The sequence below is a fragment of the Falco biarmicus genome, chromosome 3 (genome assembly GCF_023638135.1).
Source record: "Falco biarmicus isolate bFalBia1 chromosome 3, bFalBia1.pri, whole genome shotgun sequence".
Lineage (NCBI taxonomy): Eukaryota > Metazoa > Chordata > Aves > Falconiformes > Falconidae > Falco > Falco biarmicus.
Window position 1 is genome coordinate 119,310,590 of NC_079290.1, and position 9,532 is coordinate 119,320,121.

Genomic DNA, 9,532 nt, shown 5'->3' on the forward strand with positions numbered 1-9,532 from the left:
GCAAAGCTGATTGCCCCCCGCACAGCTGCAAGAAGCCAGTGTGTGTCCACAGGGAAACACAACCTGAGTGCTGGAGGTGTTGCACAGATGCCTTTATTGGGCAAAACACTCCAAGGGAAAGGCGGTAAAGAGGAAAATCAATTAAAAATGTTTTTAAAGTTTGGCATGGACAGCACGCCCCTCTGCAGCAAGCACTCTCAGCAGTGTATGAGCCAGCGCACCCATGTAACTGAATCACCTTTGCAAGGCATACAAGAAAAAACACTCATTTTTACCAACACCAAAAATGTGATATCAAGAAACATGAAATATTCATGAGGTCTGATCTAACATGCACATTATACCTTGTGTACAGTATCATATGCTTTAACGCAGCCTTTGCAACCTTGTAATTCCCACGCATGGCATGGCAGGTTACATGGAGAAGCTTGATCTTACTGGCTCAAACTGGAACCAGGGGGAACTTTTGTGGGTAGAGTTTGCATGAACAACAAAGGAAAACACCTGATGAAGCGCAGTTGGCTGTATTTCTGCATCTGTGCCCAGGTGAGAGCTGTCTGTGCACACATGCAGTTACACTCGCCAACAAATAACAAGTGGGAGAGATGCTGAACGCCCATAAACCAGCTCTGCAAAGCGCAGTGGGAGTTCACATGAAAGCCTTAGCGAGCTCCTTCTCGGTGCGTTCCCTATATATGCACATACGTGTAAAACAGGGATGCTGCTGATCAGAGCCCTCACTGGTGTAAGCCTGGAGAAATCCTGCTCTTTGGAGTTGCCCATTTCAGGAGGGTCTGCTGGGCCAGGTCTCTCTCTAAGCAGCAATCTTAACCTCAGCAAGGCCAGACACTTTCATCTATGAGCACTTAGCATTTTAAAATAAAACGAAGCCAGTCCCCCCCATCTCAGCTTGCTCCCGCCTGGAGCTGACCTGCTCCCGGAGCAGCAGGAGGGCGGCCAGTCCCCACGCATCCCCGCTGCAGCCTGCACTCCTGTCCTGAACACATGCGACAAGCTGCAGGCTCCAGCTCGGAGTCTGTTGGCCAGGATGAGCTAATTTTAAACAACCCAACTGTAAGAAACAATATAAGGCAGCTAAGGAGAAGCAATTCCACAGTTGTGGGCTTCTGCCCTGGGGACATGACCCAAGCCTGTTTCTAATACCTGTGAAATAACAACGCCGAGCTTTCCTGGGGCTGATCCAGCTCCAACAAAACAACGGTAGCATTCGCATGAAACTAAAATATATGCAAACAACACCGGCGCAGAATTAAAATATAGGCTCAAGCAGACGGTGCTGAAATCTGTCCTTGTGGGAGAGAGAGCAAACAGGGATGGACGCAGTTAGGAATAAGATCCCAAGGTGTTAACGCTGATCCTCCAAATTTACATGAAAACAGACGATAGCCTTTCTGCTGCTGCTTCAGCTTTAGTTAGGGGACAGCTCGCACTGCCGGCACTTGGCTGGGATCAGGCTTCGAGTGGATAGCAGTTAGCAGAAGAGACCGGATTCTGTTGAAAACCTAAGATGAATACAGCATCAATAATTACGTGTGACTGTGCCCAGCCAGGCAAACTGCTGTGCTGTAGTCACTTCTGCAATTGTTAGACAGCCAGCACTCCCTGCTCTTGCAAGTGGCAGCAATCATAGTCCAACACAAGAAATCTGCAAGGAAAGTTGGATACTGGAACACCACCACCTCTTCCTATGCACACAGGGAAGCCGGGCAGCAACCATCCACCTTCTTAAAAATAAAAGGAGGAAAAAAATAAAAGAAGTGATACGGCGCTGAATATTGTCTGCCTTACGGAAAACAGCAATTTCCTAAAATTACTGATAAGCAACTTATAGGACAACAGCATTTGGAAAGCGCAGCTGCCCTCCCGAGCACCTGGAGAGCACAGGCGGGCTGCTCGGCTGCCAGCAAGGATGGAGTACGCAGACGGCATGGCACGGCACAGCCTTGTGCCTCCTGCGAGCACGAGGGAAGGGCTGAGCTCACCCCAGGGGTGCATTTGCCTGCTGCCAACTGCCCCAGCTGGCCAGCGACCCCTTGGCTACGGCCTCACCCCACCACTCTCAGATCAGACCCTGCACCAGCCTCTCCGCACCACACACGCGGGCCCCGGCGTGGGCAAGGCACACGGGTCACCGCCAGGCACCACGCTGCAGGAGAGCGCCTGCCCCAAGCGTGGCAAGCCGGCCTGATGCTACCAAGGGACTAACCAGAGACTGAATGCAAGTGCAAAAGCGATGCTGCCCTGAAGAGCATCTGCTGGGGCCAGGCACTGCCCAACAGCAGAGCTCTTCCTCTGTCCTTGGGCTGCAAGGAAGGTTTTCACATCAGTATAGACATAACCACCCCCTGATACTGAGAAGGTGCATAACTCCTTTTCCTCATCTACACTCTCCACTTTGCATATCTACTATTTACTCCGTTTGTGCATTGTTAAATAACTACCTGTACATCTGCTTTCCTTTTACTGTACCAACATCACCGTCTTACCTTCGCATGCTTCACTCCTGATGTAGTAGTATGAGCTCACACTTTCACTTCAGTGAGAAAGAACTACTGCCAAAAAAAAATATCAAACCTCCCTCCAGTAATTGCTATTTAATCCCTGACCAAGAAAACTAACAAGTTCTTCTAAGAGAGGCAAACCTTTGGGGCATTTGATTTTTAGAACGGCTGAGCACTGCAGCACTGCAGAAATAAGATATATAAAGTGTGCTTTATTTTTGCTGTTCAACAGCATGAAAGAGCTAATGCAGTGGGGCTGCCAGCACCTGATCCAATCTGACAAACCGAACAACCCAAGGGTGGGCGTCCTCCCCAGCACTCACAGCACATCTCATCCATTATGAGAACGCAATGTGAAAACTGACCCTTCCCTTCTAAGTATCAACATAAATACTGTTTGCCAGCCAGGTTAGTTCACAACGAAGAGGCTACTGAAATCGCTCCTGGTACAGAAAAGCAGTACAATTAATCTCTCAACGCAAACAAGGTTTTGTTTTCTTTAAAAAAATAAAACCTCTTTTGTTCGTTTCTGATTTTGTTTCTTCTTCCTTTAAAGCCTGGCTATCACACAGAAATTCCTAAGTAAAGGCAGCAGAGTACAGCATTGCCAAACATTACACAATGGTATGTGTGTGTGCAACACACAAAAGAATAGCTAAGGCAAGATTTTCAGAGTTGAAAATTAATTTAAATGCTTTCATGATACATTGACTCGAACCCTTGAATCACCGTGCTCCTTCACTTACTGGAGTGTATCATCTAAGCTACTGCATATGCTCAGTTACTTAGAAATCAGTAAATACTTGGTAAACATAGCACAACTTTTAAGAATTCGGGATCTCTACAACAGCCCTACAATTCTGTGCTTTTCTATTAAAAAACAGTCTCAATACAGCAAAGGAAGCTAAGTCCGTAACAAAAGCTGACAAAACATACCATGCTCACTGAATCCTTTAAATGAGATTTGTTATTATGCTCCGCATGCAAAGGAAAGTTATTAATACACTAAACTGCAGCATCTGCTAGCTTGTTTGTACCACAAAGCGAACCACTTCTTTACATACTTGTGAGCATCAAATACAGTATTTAATGAAATAACTGCTCAAAGTGACTTTATTTTAAAATCTCAAGATCCAGTTTACTAGAATTTTGAATGAGAACTTAGTTTTGTCTTAGCTGATGTAGAAAAGCTACATTTTAAGAGACATTGCAAATGAGATCATTTGTAACATTGTCTATTGCAAATATATTGTTGCTTAGGCAAGTTATACACCCCCCCAAAAGGCACAGATCGCAACAAAATCAAACCTCAGCGAGGACTAAAATTTTCATGTCTAAATTTTCAAGTGCAAGTCACATTTGATACGTTAAAAAATTGTATATAAATATATATATATATATATATAAAATTAATTCTCTAGGCATTCCTGTGCAGGATGCAGCGGGATCACCAGAAAAATCCCCTTTTCAGCCTGACCAAGAGTCAGGGAAGGAAAGCGGTGAGCACCAAGATGCTCCAGAACACGGTTATCTGCCAGAGAAAAAGAAAGAATCTGGGGCTTTACTACCAGATTTCGCCCAAGCCTTGCGGCAGTGCAGGGGCTCTGCACAGGCCACGTTTCCAAAGTTTTCCCAACGCACGGCAGGAGGCGAGGGACCCGCTCGGTCGGACGCAACCCTGACACGCGACTTTTCTCGACGTTTTGCTGAAAGAGAAGAGGTTTAGCGTGGAGATGCGCGCGGTGCTCCCAGCAATAAAGACCGCAGCCCCTAAGTCTGCAGCCTTTCTTGGCCAAACGGCCAAGGATCGGGGCATGGAAGCGGGAAAGGGTAAAACCTGGTGCCACCTGACGGCCCGGGATGTGGGCTGGGGGATGCGGGCCTCTCCGCGGCCGCGCTGCCCAGCGCACAGCGCAAACTGCGGACGGACGGCTGCGTTCAGAGCCGCTTCTGCTGGCGCTGCGGGCGGCAAAAAGTTCGGTTCGGAGCCGCGGAAGAACGCGGCGGCACCAGCACGGAGCCGCGCCGGGCCGCTCCCCCGGGCGCAGGGGCTGCGCAGCGCGGCGGCTCCGGGGAGCGCGGCCCGGGGCGGGGGGAGCACCGGCGGCCCCCGCCTGCCCCCGGGGACGGAGCGCGGCGGCGGGGGGCGCGGGGGGCCCGGGGAGGGAGCGCGCCCGGGCCCGCAAAGACGACACGAGACCGGTTCCTGGGTAAATGGTTTATGTAAGTAATAAAATATTTACTATAACATAAATAGAAACGTACCCTCGCAGTCTACATTGGTTTTGCAATAAAGATACAAACAAAAACCGAAACCCAAGGGGATGGACCGGACCGAACCCACCAGCGGGGGGGGTGGGGTGGGGTGGGGGGAGAGCTCCGCGCACGGTTAGAAAATAAATAGAAACGGGCCGGGAAGCGGCGCCGCAGCGTCCCCCGGACGGGCCCGGGCCGGGCCGGGCGGAGCGGGGCCGGGGGTCGCCGCCGCCCCGGCGGCCACGCGAGGAAGGGAATAAATTAGAATCGCAAACCTTTGGCTACTGCTGCTGCGGCCGCGGCGGCCCCGGCGCGCGGGGGGCCCGCGGCGGGCGAATAAATAGCGCGGGGCGCGGAGCGGCGCGGCCGGGCCAGTCTGAGGAATAAATTAAAGCGCGTCCCCCGCGCCCGCGCCCGCTGCGCCGCCGTCGGGGCCGCGGTGGCGGGGCCCGGCAGTCACTGCACGGCGCCGGGCAGCGCGTGGTGCAGCGGCGACGTGTCCGCCTGTGCGTAAACGTCCTCCATGGGCGGATGCGGGACCCCGGCCGGCGTCATGCGCTTCTCCTTCTGCCGCCGGTTGCAGAACCAGACCCGCACCACCTCCTTCTCCAGCTGCAGGGAGTCCGCCAGGGAGGTGATCTCGTGCGCCGAGGGCTTGGGGCACTTGAGGAAGTGGTTCTCCAGGGCGCCCTTGACGCCCACCTCGATGGAGGTGCGCTTCTTGCGCTTCCGGCCCTGCGCCGCGATCTTGTCCAGGTTGGTGGGGCTGCCCGTGCTGGAGTCCGTCTCCTCCAGCCACTTGTTGAGCAGCGGCTTCAGCTTGCACATGTTCTTGAAGCTCAGCTGCAGCGCCTCGAACCGGCAGATGGTCGTCTGCGAGAAGACGTTCCCGTAGAGGGTGCCCAGAGCCAGCCCCACGTCGGCCTGCGTGAAGCCCAGCTTGATCCGCCGCTGCTTGAACTGCTTGGCGAACTGCTCCAGGTCGTCGGAGCTGGGCGCGTCCTCGTCCGACGGCTCGGGCGGCCCCAGCGGCGGCGGCGAGGCCGCCAGCTCGTGGGCACCGGCCTCCTCGGCGCCCAGCGGGTCGCGCAGCCCGTGGTGCAGCGCGGGCGCCGGCGGGCCCAGCATCCCGTTGAGGCCGGCGTAGGGCTGCGCGTAGAGCAGCGGCTGCCCCGACGGCGGCGACATGGGCGGCAGGTGGTGCGCGCCGCCCTGCGCCCAGCCGCCCGCCGCGCCGCCCGCCGCCGGCTGGTGCACCAGGTGCGAGCGGTGGTGGAAGGCGGCGGCGGCGGCCGACAGCTCCTCGCGGGGCCCCGGCGGGCCGCCCTTGGCGTGCTCGGCGGGCGGGAGGTGCGCGCCGCCGCCGCCCCCGCCGCTGCCCCAGTCCGTGCCGGCGCTGGGCAGCCACTGGTGGTGCGCCAGCCCGACGGCGTGCCCGGCGGCGGGGGCCAGCCCCTGCAGGTACTCGTGGTGCATCATCTTCTGCACCTCGCGGTACGTGGTGCCCTGGTGCAGCCGGTCCCCGTCGGGGTGCATCAGCGCGGCGCTGCGCGGCAGGTACTGCGCGGTGGCGGCCATGGCCGTCTGCGCCGCTCCGCGCCGCGCCGCGCTTTAGAGCCGCGCGCCGGGGCGCCCGGCCGCCGCGCGCCGGCCCCGCCCCCCGCGCCCCATTGGCCCGCCCGCCGCCGCCGCCGGCCCGCGCCGCTCCGCCATAGGGCGCCGCCGGCACGGGGCGCCGCCCCGCGCTTCCCGCCACCATTGGCCGGCGGCTGGCGGCCGCTGCCGGCGGATTGGCCCGCGGAGGCGCTCGGCGGGGGAGCCCGCGTGCACCCGCCGGCGGGGCGGCCGCCGATTGGCGGAGGGCGGTTCATTCATGCCGGGCTGCCAGCGGCCGCGTGGGCCGGCCCCGGGCGCGGGGGCGCGGGGGGCGCGTGCGTCGGCGCGGCGGGGGCCCCGACGGCAGCGCGGCAGGGCACGGTCCTGGGCAGTGGTGGCACGGAACGGGTCTGCACCGTGCCATTGGCACGGCATGGCAGGGTCTGACACGGCGGCATTGGCAGTGGTGGCACGGCACAGTGCCGGTGGCATGCCGTGGCGCAGCATGGCACAGCGGCAGCCACAGCGGTGGCATGACATGGTGGCATTGGCAGCAGTGGCATGGCACAGGTCTGCATGGTGCCAGTGGCACGGCATGACATGGTCTGACATGGTGGCATTGGCAGTGGTGGCATGGCACAGGTCTGCATGGTCCCAGTGGCATGGCATGGCATGGCGTGGTGTGGCACAGCCCCACCTGGGACTGCAACCCAGCACGGGGCGGCCCGGCACACCGCAAACCTGCCGGACAGTGCGGGGCCCTGCCCTACGGTCTCTGCGCCGTGCAGACCCGCACGCGGGCACTGGGCTGATCTCCGGTGGCATCTCTGCCCCGTTGCCCAGGGGTGGCCACAGGTCCTTGGCCAACGAACCCTGGGGTAACCAAGAACTGCTTGGATGCTGAAAGCCCTGATTTACCCTTTCATTAAACTTGGGCCCTGGACCCTGAGAAGTTGAGAGCTCCTTTCTCAACACCCCGTAGGATAAAGCAGGGAGGGCCAAGTGATGAAGATCTGAGCTCGTTTGGGTGTCACGGGAAATGTGGGTCTTGGAAGCAGCCTCAGAGGCAAGTCTCTGAGCCGGTTTGAGGGTTGGCACAGGATAAAGGGTGGAGAAGTTTGTGAGAAAAAAACAATGACAACAAGCAATGGACGTGTCTGGCAGTGCTGGAGAGGGGCAAGGGACACTTTAATTAACCCAGCTCCAGACTTCATTTGGGGCTTGAGGCCCAAAGTGAATCGGGATGGGCACCAGGAACATTAATCACTTCTGAAAATTAATCTTCGCCTCTGTGCTCGCATCTTACAAATGGAAGCAGAGACAGTGACCTTTGCCAAGGGCTTAGGTGAACAATGAACCACCGGATCAATACGTGTACGAGTGTAACATGTCAATGGCCGTGCACAGATGCCCTGCTCCCTCCCGCTGGAGCGGAGGCGCCTGGGCAGTGTCTCTCCACTGTTAAGGACATTAACTGCTGCCTCCCAAAAGGCTTTCCCTGACAAGATGTGCCATGTCCCTTCCCTCTGCGTTGCAGGCACTTTGCCGTTTCGCTGCACCGAAGCCCTGATTTGGACTTTGGTGACTCCAGCCCTCTGTGCCAGGACTATGGAGCCAGCAGGCAGAAGAGCTGATCTTGGCTTCTGGGCTTGGGGGGGACGGAGCGGGGCTGCTGCAACGCCCCGCACCCATGGGCTGCCCAGCGTGTACGCTGCTCACTGCCCACCTTGTGCCGGTGTGACGCCGGCCCTGCAGGCTGTGGTGAGTTGAGTCCCGGTGCTGCGGGGTGGCAGGGCCACCAAGGTGCCCGCTCGGTGGTCACCCCTGGACCCCTCTCCTGGCTGGCTCAGCCCCCGGCGCTGCTGGCTGTGCAGGATCAGGCCAGGCTGGCAAGGGCTGTCTCCTCCGGCAGGCTGGCAACACCCAGCCCAGCGGGAGCTGCTCCTGCCCTTTGCCAGCCAAGGGCCAAAGCGGCGGCTGCAGGATCCGTGCCTGCCCGTGGCGGGGGCTCGGGCGTCGTGTCAGGGGCCTGGGGAGCTGCTGGCCCTTATTTTGCTGAATCACAGAATGAACAGCTACAGGAGTGATGTGCCTTGCTGCTGGCAGGCTCAGTTTTACACTGTCCTTGCCAAAACCGACAGGTTTGGGATTGAACACGTGCATTTTTGGCTGTGGAATGATGTGTGAACCCAGTCTCTGTTTTCAGGTATATACCGCTAGGAAGAGCCTGGACTTTGCAGGAGAGATGGGTTTCATAGATCATGGAGCATATTTCATTAGGAGAATAATGGTCTTTTTTTTTCCTGAGGAATCCTTTGCAAACACTGCATACGTTTGTAATGAATATAACCCTTTCAGATGATTCAGTGACATGCTGTAAAATATCATACTTGGTTAAGCAATTTCTGTATATTTTTTTCTGACCTAGACTCATATTCATGTCAACTCTCCATGATGCAGTGCCATAATATTCAAATTTTTGGTAGCCAATTGCTTTTGATATTTATATCCATTTTTAAGGGAATCACAATGAATAAATGTGCCCAGCTTTAACTTTATGCAAAATAAGCTGTGTGTAAATCAGTAAATCATTAGTAGAAATGAATCATTTCCAAAGGCTGAGGACTGGATCGCATTTCAAACTTTCATCTATACGTATTTCAGAAGTCACTGAAGGAGGAAACACATTGTGTGTGATAACTTAGCTCCTGATCACAGACTGCACAGCAGTATTGGTTTATGCTTGATCAAATGATCTTTTCAAACCAAGGCATTGTGCACAGATTGTGCTCTGGGGTTGTTTTACTTTGTAAAAGTTGAATTTAAAGACGAAACAGCAAAGAACAGAGGAATATGAGAAATTCTCATTTAACACCTTCCTCAGCGACTCCAACTCCAGAAGTGAGAGCAAAGTGGCAAAATTAACACTTTTGTAAAACAATGGGAAGGAGGTAAAAGCAGAGGAGAGTGCTGACCCTAAGTGAAGTGGATGGGAAGGGTTAAGATCTGTCCATACAAGCGCTAATTTCAAGAGCTGGACGTGCATATTTGTGCTGCTGTTGCTGCTGAGGTGTGCGACAGAGGTGTGCTGACCTTGTTCGAAAGACCCTGTCAATACTTCAGTGTTGGAAGTAACTTTCCTTTTTAAAAAATACTTC

General features: G+C 55.5%; 1 protein-coding gene across 1 annotated transcript; it reads right to left on the bottom strand.

The window, feature by feature from the left end:
* Positions 1-4,735: 4,735 nt before the first annotated feature.
* On the bottom strand, positions 4,736-6,371 carry POU3F1 (POU class 3 homeobox 1). Its single transcript, XM_056332237.1, has one exon. It carries the CDS (start codon positions 6,354-6,356, stop codon positions 5,235-5,237), a length of 1,122 nt encoding a protein of 373 aa, XP_056188212.1. The 5' UTR covers positions 6,357-6,371; the 3' UTR covers positions 4,736-5,234.
* Positions 6,372-9,532: the final 3,161 nt, after the last annotated feature.